General features: G+C 34.9%; 1 protein-coding gene across 1 annotated transcript in view; it reads left to right on the forward strand.

Moving 5' to 3' along the window:
* The window catches only part of LOC123681658, a 75,523-nt gene that overhangs the window by 41,716 nt on the left and 16,270 nt on the right, over positions 1 to 17,537 (forward strand). Inside the window, exon 5 of the mRNA XM_045619927.1 lies at positions 5,181 to 5,289. Coding sequence (XP_045475883.1) covers positions 5,181 to 5,289 — 109 coding nt within the window. The remainder of the gene's footprint in view (positions 1 to 5,180; positions 5,290 to 17,537) is intronic.

Consider the following 17,537-nt stretch of genomic DNA (forward strand, 5'->3'; position numbering starts at 1 on the left):
TGGGGCGGCTTCTGGATAATTTTTCTTTTCAATTCTCTATCAGAACGGAATGCAAAAGATACGAGCACCCAATTGTTTTACTCGATAATCTTAAAGAAAAAAAATTAAATGTTCAAGCTTTTTATAAAGTTACCTGAAATCTAAGTTACCAAGAATGAGCTGTCCAATTCAGATAAATCCAAGAATTAATCAGGATTCATTAAGAGAGATTAACACCACATTGTTTTTCGAGTATCAATCAAATTTTGGTACCCATTTTTTTGGCCTCTGGCACTCCTGCGATGACCAAACTTGGTACGGTGTAAGAAGTTGAACATTCATTTCATCTTATTTCCTTTTTCGAAGCAAATATGTAGTATGCTACTATACGACGAATTTCACGAAATTATAGTTTCACCTCTTTTGTAATGATTTTTGGTAGGTTTTTTTACGAATAATTTAAAAATATATCAGTGCTTTGTACAAAGTACATATCTTCAATTTTTTCGCGAAAAACGTAAAGTTACCAAAACTGTTTTTTTATTTTCCATTCGCAAATTGAAAATATTAACATTCTTCCATGTAGATTATTGTTGAAGGAAATAATGTCAAAATCACATAAAAATCTGTGAATTTCAAAAATAAATATCTCTAATTTCGTTTTGAACTGTGCAGCTACGTGGTGTTGTTTCCTCTTAAGACTCTCCTGTTCCCCTGTAATTTCCTCATTCATACTTCAGAAACAAAAATTCTTTCTGAATAGTTTCTGTTTGTTCTCTCAATTGACGATAATCATCAATTATTGCCGTTTCCATACAGCCCTACTCTTATCCCCAAGTTCTACCTATTCCTTATCCGATCTAATCGAAGGTTGAATAATTATACAAGACAACTTCAGGGCAAAAAAAGGCGAACATTTCCAAGTTCTTCAAAGTTCTCAATACCGAATCACCCGCCTGATTGCCTCCACCGCTGTATCGAACAAACTTTTTCCCGATTAATCAGGTGTTATTGGGAAGGGTGGGGATGAGAGGGGGGTGATTTTAAGGAGAAATACATTGAAAATTGCATGGAGTTTCTTTCGAGTCTGGATCTCAAGACTGAACTCCTTCGATTTGTTGGACAGTGACACGGTAGAATTCGAGACGATAAGAAACAAGAACGTAAAATATTCAGTATTCAAGAATTTCTCTTGGGGGACTATTCGTAAAACATTCAGGAGATTTGATGTATGAAGTATTTGAAAGAATTCTTTTAAAACCCTTTGTTTGAATGGGTATGACATGAAAAATCGTGAAAAATATATTTCTGGGTTATACGGCTTCATATTATGTGCACAGCCTTCCCACCTGTGTTAAAAAGACGCGAATATAAAGAGTAAATTCAACATTAATTTCCTCGAATCTTCCTTTGGCTTCTCTTTGAATTCGTTGGGTTGCTGAAAATTTATACTTTTCAATATAGTCATATTGCAGAGGACATTCCAAAATACAAATTTGAGAACATTCTTTATTACATATATTGGATTGACTGGTTCCCACTTGATGGAAATTCATTTTCAATCGAAAATAAAATGACACTTATTATATTTCTACTTTTCAATTGTAAACACCTGTGTTGCGCAGCAAGTGTAATTTATAATATTAAAAAGTGAAAACTTGATAACTGTCATTATATATTCTTCTTTTTTCTTATCTAATAATGGTGTTACTGATCCTGAATACTTTTACTGAGTTCAATTCAATACTTATTAACATGACTAACATTACATATAAGTCTAACTTAGAAGATTCCATTTATATGATTTCACATTTATCAATCTTTTCACTGCAGAATGCAAGATCTCCAAAATTCCTAGTTGCAGAATTTGATATATTATTACAAGAATTACTTAAATTCTTCACGTCTCCAAGATATAGACGTCGTCTTAAATAATATTGCATATTTTATTTATTCGATGACCATTTAAAATTTGAGATCTAGAATTCATGATGAGTTGATTGATTGTTATTATTCCCTAGTAATTAACTTATTCATATTTATATATTTATAGATTAAACGAGTGATTTGCAATAAAAAATGTCATATGACAGATGGTAGAAATATTGGCGGTTATTCTTCAATTTAACATTTCTTGATTTCACGGAATTTATTACGTTTTTCCATAAAACCAATTATATCTTATTCATTTCACCATCCTCATCGAATTTGATCAAATATTCCGAAAGAGCATTAAATTTGCCTTAATATGAGAAGTCATGAGTGGCAAATGAGTTAACTGACGAGTGTGGTGAAATGGTGAATATAAATATTCTGAAGAGAGCGAAATAAGTCGTATCTCTCCAATCGTTTTATGAATGAAAAACTATCGATGAGAATATGTTTTCTTTGTAGTAAAAACCATTTAGCAGGCTTTCGAATGACATATCAAATTTTGTACTAGCTACTTTCCTTCTGCTGTAATATAATGGCTAACGTGTTGACAATGAAAAAGACGAAAATACTCAAACTTTCCTTTGTTCCATTTCAGAGCTTCTTTCGATTGGATAGTGAGATAATTCTCATGGAAATTATTAATTTCCGCTAAACTCAATATTTCATACAATACAAACAAGTATTTCAAATAAAAACCAAATTTGATTATTCAATACAAAAAAATATGAACGGAACAGATAATTGTTCAAAATGTCCTCTCCTTTGTTCAATACATTTTCCACATCTTTTTCTTGTTGAATTCTTCACTCTTCGAAGTTCCCTACATTTTTGACGCATTCGTTCACACAACGAGTGGATTCTTTCAATAAATCTACTTGAGTCTACGCGAATTTTGTACACTTTCCTGGTGGCCATCACTGGACCATATATTTCGATCCACCTCATTCCAAAATATTGGTTCATTAATTCCGCTACATTCCGACATTTGGTCGAATATGCCTGGTAGGTTCTGTATGAAAATATTTTTGAATTCTTCAGAGTTGAGACGATCTGGAAGAATTACTGGACCAAAAAGTTCGCCCCTCATCAGTCCCAAACATACGTTTACCCTTAAATCATGTTGGAAATGGGTAACAACAGTCGCATGTGGGTTTTCCCTTTTCCATAAATGGCTATTTCTAGTAGCAGGCGGCAGTTGAACTTATTTGGTTTCATCACTTTATTCGGTAAAATTAAATAAAATTCAATTCATTTATTTAAGAAACATTGAGTATGATAGAAATAAGTATTTAAATGTGAATTATTTCAATATCCAATCATAAGCAGCACCGAAATAGAGCAAAGGAAAGTTTGAGTATTTTCGTCTTTTTCAATGTCATCATGTTAGCCATGATATTACAGCAGAAGGAAGGTGGCTAGCACAAAACTTGATATGTCATTCGAAAGCCTGCAAAATGGAGAAGTTTTTACTGCAAAGAAAACATATTCTCATTTATGTAGGCTTGGTTAATCGATCGTCTAGAGGTATGATTCGATTAACTGGCCTTTCCTCTCCTTCTCCGTGAGTTTGCTTAGGTTTGTAATGATTAAACTCTATTTAATTAAATACATATATTTACAAAGCCACATTTCAGTACAAACACAGTAGATGCGGTACTGAATTTCGTCTTTAACTTTGAGTGTTAATTACTCGAAGCGTCTCCGAATATCACGTCTTCGTCTTTAATTCTAGTTTCGATCGTCTCGTCTTCAACTCGTTCGCGACTCGTCTCGTTCCAGTCCGCGAACCGTGTTTAAGTCGTACGTCTTAAGTTGACCGACCGAACTTACTCTCGACTGAACTTAGACTTAACTTGAACTGTCCACCGGCTGGTACTTACTCTGTCTACTCACCGCAACTTACTGACCTCCCCTGAATATCGACTTCCCTTCTTCGTACCTGGCCACACCCTTAGCACCACTCCGATATCAGGGGAAATTACCAAGTATCACCCCTAGTCCAATAAGAGTTTTGCCGTACCGCCCACAAAGCTCTTCGCGGATTCCTGGAAATCGAATATTCTCGAAGGACTAGAACCTGATACACAGATGTGATACATCTGGTACAACCGTCTTGTTGTCGATCTTTCCTAACCCCAGTACATCTCCTAAGATTTACAATCGAGTAATCGACCCGACATGTCTTCGACATCTCGAAGAACTAACACTTCCTTTGACCTTCTTACAAAAAGCAATTCGTTCCCTGAAAATCCATTGAAACTGTCATGCCCTCGACGCTTGAAAAAACTAATAGGTCTCCAAGCATCCTGTTGACCATCTCAATTATTTACAGGGAACAATAACTGGATCCTACATTTATAATTTTTCATTCATAAAACGATTGGAAAGATACGACTTAATTCGCCCTCTTCAAACTAATTGTATTCACCACTTTCACACCACCATACTCGTCCGTAAAAATCTTTTGTCACTCATGACTGCTCACATTCAATGCTCTTTCGGAATCAAATTTGATGAGGACGCTGAAATGAATAAGATATAATTGGTTTTATGGACCGAAGTGATAAATTCCGTGAAATCAAAAAATGTTAAATTAAAGAATGACCACCAACATTTCGACCATGTGTATATGACATTTTTCGTTGCAAATCACTTGTATAATCTATCCTTGAAGTTAGACCGTTTTAAAAGTGTACACCCTGTATACATTAACTACAGTTTCAATAACCGAGATCTCCATTATCACTCTACCATTTTTCAAATGTACTGTTAGAATATTCATTGAGGCTTATATTTTGAATTCAGAATGAGGAAAAATAAAACGTCACTTCATAAGACTCGTAAAAATTTCCATTTAATTGAATTTTATTCAATCAAATTCCAATAAAATTGGAATCATCGGAAATATCCGAAAGAATGGTAATTATTCAAATATATTCAGCCCAAATGTTGTAGTAATGAAATTCAAAATATCATTTTCCATCGTATTGAAATGATAAAGCTGTTCTATCAACTTCGGTTGAAGAGGGTGCTCCTATTATTCCATCAATTATGAACTCGACCGGAAATTCAATATCCCTCTCTGATAATATATTCCATTTCTCCATCTAATTGATAAGTTAATAATGGATATTACTATTAGAAACTATTATTGTTATCCCACCAAAGATCTCCTTACACCTCTCCTCCTCCTCCTCTTCTAACAGACGACATCAATCTAAAGTTCTCCACTCACGTTATTCTGATATCGATTTCAATTGTTCCAGCTACCACCACCGCCACATTTTCCGGTAGAGGATAAAGTACAGCCTCACAAACAGCTTCCTCAAATGCAGCATCAAAGGGAAAACACCGTCCATTTACAGGTTTCCAGATGTAAGTAGATAAAAAACCGAAAATTCGAGAGAGAACAAAAACGAACAGTCCAGTATTGTGGTAGTTTCTGCATTAATCGAAGAATGTTGAAAATTCCTTTGAGGTTGGAATGATTATTCGGAATCCTCATTTGTTTTATGGCTACAACCATAGTTTGGTACTGAAAGTAACAGTATATTGAAATATCTTACATTCGCTTACATTCCATTCGTTTCACTCAAAACGGTCATGTCTTAAATATCAAGTAGCTGTATTGAAAATATGAATAGAATTACACCTCAAAATGGATTGTCAGGTGAGATGGATTCACAATGCAATTTTATTCAACTCTTTTTTAAGTTTCATGAATAATATTGAATGGAATTGAATATTAATTGAAGTCAAAATGTTTATATTCGCCTTGATGTGTACCACATATCAATTTTAATTTTGGTAGGTTAACTAGCGGAAAGTAAAATACTGAACTATAGTTCGCTCAAGTATAAGAAAAATTAATCACATGGTTTGCGCATAGGGCGACTCTTATTGGTCAAACAGTCATATCCCTTGTTCGTCCCTAACAGGGTGCCAACGGAATGTCGATATAATCCTTTGAACCTAAGAGAGACCTTCATTTATTCATTTTCAACGGGTATGTAATAACATAAAAAGTATAGACACCGAAGACAAAAGCGAATCACATTCGAAATGATTCTCCTTCATAATTTTTTGCATATGAAGTTAGATTTTTCATGTATATATTTTTTTCTGTATATTAAATTTTATCTCTAATAATGTTTTGGATTTTTGATATTTTTTCGGTTAGCATAATTTCTTTTTTTTTTTAATTTGGTCCATATCACGTTAAATTTTTGACATTATTCCATAATGTTGTTATTTACATTAATATAAAATTGAAATATCTCCGTTAACTTATTATATATTCACACATAATGAGATGTTTGAATCTAGACAAGCAATACCTCTTTCTATATTGCTTGTTTATATTGCCCCGTCTTATATTTGAACAGACTATAGTCATTTGTACATACATGAAATTACATTGAAGCATTCGCTGGAATGATTCATTTGCACTTTCTACTCTTCCTAGAAAAAGGACCCTTGAATTACATTTCGAATTCCCTAATTTCAAAACTACAGATGCGATGTAAAAGAAAATTTGCATTTAGATGTAAAATAATAATTGGAGCCTGTTGAAGATTTCATGTTGATCACTTTCATAGAATCATAATATTTAAGGAGAATATCGAAAAAACTTAAACCGATATTCACATTACCACAAAATCGATTAGGTTTATATTCTGAATGTTTTTAAAGTGATGGACTAAGGTCGATAGCACCCTAGACTTTTACGGAGAAGGAACGATTTTATTGAAAATTTGGTGCCTTGGTTAGGATCCACTGCTTATCGATCTGAAATATTTTCAGCGGATATTATTTGGAACTTATGTCAGTGCTTTTTTTGCTTCATGCCTCTGAGGAGCGCGTTCTTCAACGTGTATATCACAACACAATCACAACAGGTTATGTGTCTACTTGATAACTTCGTTTTTTTTTGTAATTTTGAGAATTGGAATTGTATTTCAAGACAAAAATAAACCAAATATTCCTTAAAGATATATTATTGTGAAGGGAATGGACATAAAAATGTCATTTTTTTCTTATTCATATGACAAACATGTTCAACATTCATGCGTGTCAACACACAGATCATTATTGGCTGAATACAACTTTCTTCAAACTTTGAATGATTGACAATTGTGACTACTACTCACTGACAGCTGAACTATTATCTCAATGCTCACTTGACAGTGCTGCAGAGTATTTTATGGTACTCCTTTTTCAGGTGATTGGTAAATGAGACTTCAGCACTTTGGAGTGCTGAGAAGTAGTAGGTGGTGTTTCTTTCTTGAAAAATAGAAAATGAAGTTGCAGTGCCTGTAAAATATCACAGACGGCATAGAGTATCGTGCGTTCAAAAGAAATGATCATTTGTCATTGAGAGGAAAGTAGGAATATTCGGCCCGGATATGGAAAAAGGAGGAAATGATTGGATGTTTTTGAAGTGGTGGACTAAGGTCGATGGCAAGCTAGACTTTTACGGAGAAGGAACGATTTTATTGAAAATTTGGTTGCTTGGTTAGGATACACTGCTTATCGATCTGAAATATATTCAGCGGATATTATTCGGAACTTGTCAGTGCTTTTTTTGCTTCATTCCTCTAAAACACGCGTTCTTCAACATGTATATCACAACACAATCACAACAGGTCATGAACCTGCGGATTTCGCATAAATTTCAAACTACTCAAAGCTTCCAAAAACACATCCCATTCCACTCAGAAGGATCCTGAAATGTATTTCCTCGAAAGCACACCTCCGACTTCATTATACGCGTCCAGGATGCCCCTCTCATCGCCGGTAATCCCCTCGAGTTCTACGGAGCAAACATTCCTGAATTTGTTTTCCGGGCAAATCCGGATGATAATCGAAAATTCTCCGACTACCCGGATAACCAAATACGGATTAGGAGAGACTAGAAATGATCGAATGATGAATGAGTCCCGACTGCGGATGAAAAGGCTGCCTGGATGATGAATATTCAATAATACACCCGGACTGTATCACGCCAGGAATCTCATCTTGGAAATGTTCAGGAGGAAGCAGCCTACTGGTGAAGATTGAAAGTTCTGAGATTTCATCAATATATATCGGAAATTTGAGAAGGAACAGGGGTTTGTGAAGATATTATTGGTTGAAGTGTTTGCTATCAGAGCTTTTTTCAAGAAGACGCTTTTCAACAGCTGAAGTGAACATTTCTATTCTCGAATTTGCATACTATATCTGTGTGTGCATGAATTTATCTCTTTCTGTTCAGGGATCTATTTGATGAAAACATATGGCAATAAGGTGCCAAAACGATGACCTTCTATTTGAATATGGAACTTATATAGGATCACGATTTCTATTACATATCGAGTAGACGGAGAACATGCAGTGTATGATAAGCTTTAGTCTCCAGTTCGTGTTTCACATGCAAGGAATCGAAATATATTAGCGGCCACAAACTGGCATACATGCGTGAATTAAGAATATGACAAATTAATTATAAAAGTTTATTGAGTCTACTTGATGAAGGTAATTCAATATAAATATCAGAAAATTTACAACATTTTGAGAATTGGAATTATATTTCGAAACAAAAATAAACCAAAGATTTCATAATAGTATATTATTCAACGAGCGGTAATGAAGGTCATAACTCACGCTGATGAAGTTTGTCTTTTGGAAATGTATATATAATATTTCATCTTCACTGTCTGAATTAATCGTTTTCAGCAAAAAATGCACAATAATAAGATATCAACTTAATTTGAATACGTCAAAATTAATAAAGTGACATTCCCTCGGACATTCCTCCCCTCGATAACAATGATGGAATGTTCCCTTTCGGCCAATCGAATAGAAGCAGAGAAACATAGAAGCACAGATCCATCTTTTCTGATTTATTATAGTGAGTTATAGTAGTGAGTTATTATAACTCACGGTCTTTGTTAATAGATACTATAAATTGCTCAAAAGCAGATGAATAATGAATATATAATTCAATAGGAGTAGATAAAGATATATTATCGTGAAGGGAATGGACACAAAAGTTGTCAATTTTTTGATATTTACAATCATGTTTGACATTCATGCGTGTCATTCATGCTCAACACACAGAACATGTTTGCCTAAATACAATCTTCTTCAAACTTTGAATGATTGACAATCGTGACTATTACTCACTGACAGCTGAACTAATATCTCAATGCTTACTTGACAGTGCTGCAGAGTATTTTATGGTACTCCTTTTTCAGGTGATTGGTAAATGAAACTTCAGCACTTTGAAGTGCTGAGAAGTAGCATGTGATGTTCTTTCTTGAGAGATAGAAAAAGGGGTTGCAGTGCCTGTAAAATATCACGGACGAGATAGAGTATCAATATATCGTTCATGATCTTTTGTCATTTTGAGAAAAGTAGGAATATTCGACCCGGATATGGAAAAAACAGGAAATAGGTCAGGATAGTATCAAAACTATCAGAGTTATATAAGAAATGTGAATGGTGTGGCTCGGATGTGTATGAAGACATAAAAAGAAGCATATAAAAGAAGTCAATTGAAATATAAAACCGTGAAGTGTATAATGCAGAAGTAATGAGCAAAACACTTAGGCTTGGAATAACCTGAAGTTCATACTCCACCGCGTAAATCTACATCACTTTATACAATATTGAGATATGTAATTCGAATAACTGTCTAGACGATTGAATAACCCACCTTTTCATCTTGACGAATATCATTACCAGACTAAGATTTTCTAAGAAATATTGTGCTGAATATTAAAATCGTTTCATTGCTTCAACTCCAGACTTCCAACTCGATTGCGAATAATATGCTCACAAAATTTCAACTGTAGATATTTCCGAATGGATTGAACACATCACGTTTATTCACCACTTCTTATTAGAGCTTTGAACACATCCTGTTAAATTGAATTCTCTGTATTATTCGCTACGGATATTATCCTATTTACATACTGAGGGTCGGATGACCAAAAATTAATTCATCAGTAAATTAGCGATGCATACTCTTTGTTTTAGAGGAGGAACAAAAAAGAGTGATATGTTTATATTTATGTTTACTTCGCCTTCTATTCTACTGGATTCAAATATCAGAGCGCCATTTTACGCAGATTTGGGCCATTAAAGGCCTTAATCTGGGTAAAATGGCGCTTTGATATTTGAATCCAGTAGAATAGAAGGCGAAGACAGATTTCTCGCATCATTTTGAGAAAAAAGTCCTATAACATGAATCCGCAAACTTTGGTATACCGGTGTTGAAGTTTTTTTTTTCTCATAGCACCTTCCCTTCACAAGATATTTAACTTGAATTGGCATAGATCTTCCGATTTAATGTTTTCGTCTTGTGATATGCTTATTTTGTATGACAATCTATAGGGTGATAATTTTTCTGGAAGGGTACCTGCTTCTTTCCACCAGAACTATTTTTTGGTGAAGCACTGGTTTTATAGGAAAATGTGAAAATAAAATCTGGTCTAGTACAACACTTTTTGGTTTGTTGTAGTTTTGTCGTATCTGCTATCGATTTCGAAAATAAAAACAGCTCTCTGGTAATCCTAAGGAAAATCCAAATTATTGTGAAAATCCAGTTAGTGAGCTGTGATGAATAAATTAATTATAACTCATGGTATTTATCAACAAATTCTGTAGCGAAGATTAATAAATATTCGATAAACTAATAAATATAAGCATCACTAAAAAGTATGACTATACAAGAAACACCCCGTATTTCGAAAACAGAGCGTTTGTGGGCTCATGTTTATGGGACTTTATGGGACACCTTTGCCACGCCCCAGTCTCAGTTTTTACTTGATTATTGATTATTTTGATATTTTATCTCGATTTTTAAAATCATCTGAATATTCATGAGATCAAATATTGTGTGAGTTAAAAGAATTATAATAGTTATGTTGTGGCTGTGTTTTACTCTCTAGCTATGCCAACCCTGGCCAAACTGAGGTCTTGTGGCCGTTGTTCTTCTGCAAGGGATCAGAGAGATTAAAAATAGAAGGCACGTACACAGTTTTCAATGTGTATGAGGTCAGTACAAAAAATTGGTTCAAAAGTTTCTTTCGTGCTTTTGCACTAGCTGTACAAGGAAAAACAATTTGGGCCTAGATTGCCTGATATCACTTATTGTGCTCCCTCCTGAAGAAAATTTGCTATCTAGTTGTCCTGAAAGATGCACGGCAGTAGAGCTTTCCTGCATTATATTACTAGGTGAATTGAGTGACATCAGAAACGGATTTCAATATCCCATGACTGTCAGAACATATAGGTATAGATGTATTTATTGGAGTATCCTTCACGAATTTTCTCCAATTGCAGACAAGAGCGGCATAAGTTCTGCCTTCATTATTGAAGAGTTCATCAATAGACATCACTGGACAGACTAAAAAGTAGGACCTCCTTTTAGTCTGCCCAGTCCTCTAGGGATAGACTCTTCAATAATACAGGCAGCACTAATGCAGTTCCTGTCTACAATCTGGAGAACATTCGTGAAGAACAATCGTGAAGAACAATCTCGACATCAGTCCCTGGGAACGTCAAAGTAACATTGGCGAATCAAGCGAGACCTTCTGCTTTAAAAAACCTGTCTGGGGTAGACCATTTCTATTTATCTGGAACAATTCCCTCTTAGGGTTTATCGAAATAAAATATAGTAAGAAATATAGTGGGTCAACAAATTAGCAAGTCTGGCCGTGTAACTAATTTTTTACACCACAAGTGAAATGTTGAACGGCTTCTTGAAATCAGAAAATTTCTTTTTCCGACCAGGGCATGAATTTTCGACTCTCATACATACTAAATTGAAGCTTCAACCACAAGTTCAGATGTCCAAAGAAAAAAGACCCAATAAATCATAAACACCAAGTTTATGGTACTATCCTCAAAAGAATATGATTCTTGATTAGAAATATTGAGGGAAAGGGTATATGAATAAAATTGTATATTCAAACCTCAAGCATATACTGAAAATTTCAGATACCTTCTCACAAAACAAGTCAAATGGATAGATAACTAGAATTGACCAAGAATCTTTCAGTTCAAAATCATTCAGAATCTTCGCCTTCTATTCTACTGGATTCAAATATCAGAGCGCCATTTTACGCAGATTTGGGCCATTAAAGGCCTTAATCTGGGTAAAATGGCGCTCTGATATTTGAATCCAGTAGAATAGAAGGCGAAGACAGATTTCTCGCATCATTTTGAGAAAAAAGTCCTATAACATGAATCTGCAATCTGATTTTGAACTGAAAGATTCTTGGTCAATTCTAGTTATCTATCCATTTGACTTGTTTTGTGAGAAGGTATCTGAAATTTTCAGTATATGCTTGAGGTTTGAATATACAATTTTATTCATATACTCTTTCCCTCAATATTTCTAATCAAGAATCATATTCTTTTGAGGATAGTACCATAAACTTGGTGTTTATGATTTATTGGGTCTTTTTTCTTTGGACATCTGAACTTGTGGTTGAAGCTTCAATTTAGTATGTATGAGAGTCGAAAATTCATGCCCTGGTCGGAAAAAGAAATTTTCTGATTTCAAGAAGCCGTTCAACATTTCACTTGTGGTGTAAAAAATTAGTTACACGGCCAGACTTGCCAATTTTTTTGACCCACTATATTTCTTACTATATTTTATTTCGATAAACCCTAAGAGGGAATTGTTCCAGATAAATAGAAATGGTCTACCCCAGACAGGTTTTTTAAAGCAGAAGGTCTCGCTTGATTCGCCAATGTTACTTTGACGTTCCCAGGGACTGATGTCGAGATTGTTCTTCACGATTGTTCTTCACGAATGTTCTCCAGATTGTAGACAGGAACTGCATTAGTGCTGCCTGTATTATTGAAGAGTCTATCCCTAGAGGACTGGGCAGACTAAAAGGAGGTCCTACTTTTTAGTCTGTCCAGTGATGTCTATTGATGAACTCTTCAATAATGAAGGCAGAACTTATGCCGCTCTTGTCTGCAATTGGAGAAAATTCGTGAAGGATACTCCAATAAATACATCTATACCTATATGTTCTGACAGTCATGGGATATTGAAATCCGTTTCTGATGTCACTCAATTCACCTAGTAATATAATGCAGGAAAGCTCTACTGCCGTGCATCTTTCAGGACAACTAGATAGCAAATTTTCTTCAGGAGGGAGCACAATAAGTGATATCAGGCAATCTAGGCCCAAATTGTTTTTCCTTGTACAGCTAGTGCAAAAGCAAGAAAGAAACTTTTGAACCAATTTTTTGTACTGACCTCATACACATTGAAAACTGTGTACGTGCCTTCTATTTTTAATCTCTCTGATCCCTTGCAGAAGAACAACGGCCACAAGACCTCAGTTTGGCCAGGGTTGGCATAGCTAGAGAGTAAAACACAGCCACAACATAACTATTATAATTCTTTTAACTCACACAATATTTGATCTCATGAATATTCAGATGATTTTAAAAATCGAGATAAAATATCAAAATAATCAATAATCAAGTAAAAACTGAGACTGGGGCGTGGCAAAGGTGTCCCATAAAGTCCCATAAACATGAGCCCACAAACGCTCTGTTTTCGAGATACGGGGTGTTTCTTGTATAGTCATACTTTTTAGTGATGCTTATATTTATTAGTTTATCGAATATTTATTAATCTTCGCTACAGAATTTGTTGATAAATACCATGAGTTATAATTAATTTATTCATCACAGCTCACTAACTGGATTTTCACAATAATTTGGATTTTCCTTAGGATTACCAGAGAGCTGTTTTTATTTTCGAAATCGATAGCAGATACGACAAAACTACAACAAACCAAAAAGTGTTGTACTAGACCAGATTTTCTTTTCACATTTTCCTATAAAACCAGTGCTTCACCAAAAAATAGTTCTGGTGGAAAGAAGCAGGTACCCTTCCAGAAAAATTATCACCCTATAGATTGTCATACAAAATAAGCATATCACAAGACGAAAACATTAAATCGGAAGATCTATGCCAATTCAAGTTAAATATCTTGTGAAGGGAAGGTGCTATGAGAAAAAAAAAACTTCAACACCGGTATCTCAAAACCAAAGCGTTTGCAGATTCATGTTATAGGACTTTTTTCTCAAAATGATGCGAGAAATCTGTCATTTTCATTGGTACACATTAGGAACACCGTTTAGATATAATCAATTCAAAACTGATATCTGCACAATTAAATTGCAATTTGAATGAATCACAATAAATTGTATAACACGGCCCAGACAATTTTTCGATGCGATTACTCAGTTCAGTACTTTGATAACTACAGTATTGAAATTTTGTAACGAGAATGAAACAAAAACCGTAAACAACGAGTAAGTGCATACCGATTACAAATGCAAAAATTACAGATAGCAAACAAGGGGCGACACCGACAAAGCGGATAGATAGAGAAAAATAATAAACCTCGGACATAGATGTGCTCGTAGTGCAGTAAAAGTACTCTTGAAAGCGATAATAAACTCATAAAACTCGTAAAAGGGTTCGATTTTGTACTCCGTGTCGATTTCAGAGGAAAGTAAAATGATTATTGGTTCTTTTTATGGAAAAATTTTCGTTTTCCGTCTTTGCGAGAATTCTGAAATTTTATATTTTGGAAATATGGGGGGGGGGGTATAATTATCAACCATTTCTACGCCCTTGCTGGAAACATTGAAAATATTGCTAGCCTTTCCTAGAATTTGCCTACCAAGCATAAAATAATCACAAAATATATAACTTAAGTTATCAACAAAAAAATACCTCAAGAAAATATAATCGATGACAAAAAAATCTTCGAAAATAGGGGGCGCTGTCTAAGATATTGCCACAGGCGCAATAGTACCTAGATACGGAGCTGCTTTTCAATATTAGAGACACTCAATACCACTATAATTTTCTCAATTTGTAGTGATTATAATCAAAGTCACATATAATTCGATGTCATTTTGTATTCACCTATATGCAAATATTCTTTTACTGAAACCTCAAACCAACTAAATGTCAAATATAAATTAGTGGAATTTTTCCCCACTTCCTTGTTTCCCTTAATTTAATTCCCAGCTAGTACTCGTGAAGTACTTGTTAAATTTTCGCGCATCATTTGACTCGCGACTTCTTTTTATTTCCCACTTTCAAGCCAGAAATTTAGAATTTACCCCTCTATTGCGTTTCTGATATAATGAACCGTTCAATTCAGCATAGGCGAAAGAAAACTTTGCAGCGCTCGTTGGTTTCAGTTCCTGCACTTAATTATTTCCAACAGGGAATTTTTGAATTGAAGCTGAGAGTTATGAACTAGTGAACCGTGGTTGAAGCTGGAGGTTCAATAATGATGATTTCGTTTCGGTAGAAAATTCGAAAACTTGTTTTGACATGCGTTGAATTTAGGAGCGAAAGAATTATAAGACTGGTATTTGATAACCAAAACCGAAATTTTCATTTTCATATCCCAATGAATTTTCGAAATTGATTCCTCGCTTATGACTTGGTGAAACATAATTTCAATATTATTAAAAGAAAAGAAATTAAACACCGACAATATGTTTCACGAATTAATTTTGTTAATCTTTTCTTTTTCAAATTATGTAGAACAATTTCTACAGACATTGCCAGTTGTACGCTATCAGGGGCGGATCCAGGCGATGTCTGAGGGGGGGGCCATAGAAAGTCACGGCTGATATCGATTAGCAAAATAGCGGAATTTTTTGTTGGTGCCTATCAAGACACGTGTTTTTTTATAGAAAGATGTATTTTAGTAAATCATATCATATTCAGTTTCCAAAATATTTGTAGTACAAAAACAAGTTCGAACAATTTCATGAATATATGTAGATGTATTTCATGAGAAAACTCGGGCACAAGAAAGTATGAGGTATAGAAAAAAATCATTATTTTTGCATAAAAATCAAGATTTAATTACCACAGTTAGAATGATCCGTTTCCTTTCGAATATGCGCCGTTTTGTTCTATAACTTGTTGCTTTTTTGAAGGTTTGTGTATGCCTCCCTCATAGAAGCCCTAGTCGATATTGGCGAAAAATTGAGACAGTCGAATTTCACAAGTCTCTGTTAAAACGAATTTTTCACCAGCAAAATTGTTCGCCATGGACAGCAAGATATGATAATCCCTTGGTGCCAGGTCCGGATTATAAGGTGGATGCATAAGAACTTCTGGCGAGTCACTATTGATGTGTGTGGCCTTACGTTGTCCCCAAGGAACACAATTCCTCTCCTGGTGGTTGCTTCTGGGCAATTGGTTCCTTCAGAAGGTCTAAATGTTGACAGTACAGATCCGAGTCAATATTTGTGCCTTAGGGGAGCAGCTTATGTAGATAATTCCCTGCCAATCCCACCAAATACACAGCAAAACCTTCCTGACCGTTTCCGACAGCTCACCGCTTCTTTACTAGGACCGTTTTCACTTGACGTTGTCGTAAGTCATTCACATTTCATCACCAGCCACCAACCGTTTCCACAATGGGGTTATTTTATTGCGTTTCAGCAGCGATTCGCAAATGGAAATTCGGTCCAAGAGGTTTTTTGCAGTAACTCGTGTGGTACCCATACATCTAGCTTCTTCTTGAGACCAGCCTTTTGCAAATGGTTCAAAAAGGTTTTTTACGCAATCTTCAACTCTTGAGCAATGGAAACAGGACCCGAAAATGTCCTTGATTTTGTCGATATTTTAGACAATTGGTCTCCAGCATCAAGCATCTTTGACATAAAAATTACCGGAACGGAATCGACGAAAACAAAATTGCGCGTAATTGGCTATTACAGTATCAAGAACATAAACACTATTTAAATTTTCAGCCGCTTGGCTCGCATTTTCGCCTTTATCGAAGAAAAACTCAAATATAACGTATTTTTTCTTTGTTATTTTGTCCATCTTCAACGCGCGCTGAGTAAACTTATCACAAAACTGTCGCAAAAGATGATGTAGTACAAAATCTCATCTTTCTAACGCCATGTTGTGGAACCCGATCGGACTTATTAAACGCGTAATACAGATAACCAAAGCTATCTATTGGAAAAAAAAAATTTAAAACTTAATGAGTGTATATTTTTCGGGAATTCAGGATACACTTTTATAGTTATAAGGTCCGCGAGGGGGGGGCCATGGCCCCCATGGCCCCCCCCCTGGATCCGCCCCTGTACGCTATGTAGAGTGTTGCTTTAGCATGATTTCGTGATTAATGATTCTTTACTTATCAAACAGGATTCAGCTTCTTACGAAAATTAAGTGATGGTTTCATATAACAACTGAATGAAGTAACTAGTTATGAGATGATGCTGGCACCAGCATGCTACTTAAATGAGAAAAATTAAGGAAATTCAAATTCGTAGCAAGACCCGATATTTTCGTAGAGTGTGACACATTGTTGAATTCGTAATTTTTTTTATCACTTCATAAGGATAACCAAAAGAAAAAAAATTGAGTATCACGTCTCTGAAACAATGGAAAGCAGACAAAATCTGACGACGCCATCAAAATCCCTACGTTGGATAATAGCTACAAATCGAATTTTGTGAAGTTATCTTCATAAACAAATAAGTTGTACAGAAAAAAAGAGAATCTCGATTTTTAGTTTTTTTCGAGATATCTCGGGAACCGTTGGAGATATTTC

Source organism: Harmonia axyridis, chromosome 1, assembly GCF_914767665.1.
Source record: "Harmonia axyridis chromosome 1, icHarAxyr1.1, whole genome shotgun sequence".
Classification (NCBI taxonomy): domain Eukaryota; kingdom Metazoa; phylum Arthropoda; class Insecta; order Coleoptera; family Coccinellidae; genus Harmonia; species Harmonia axyridis.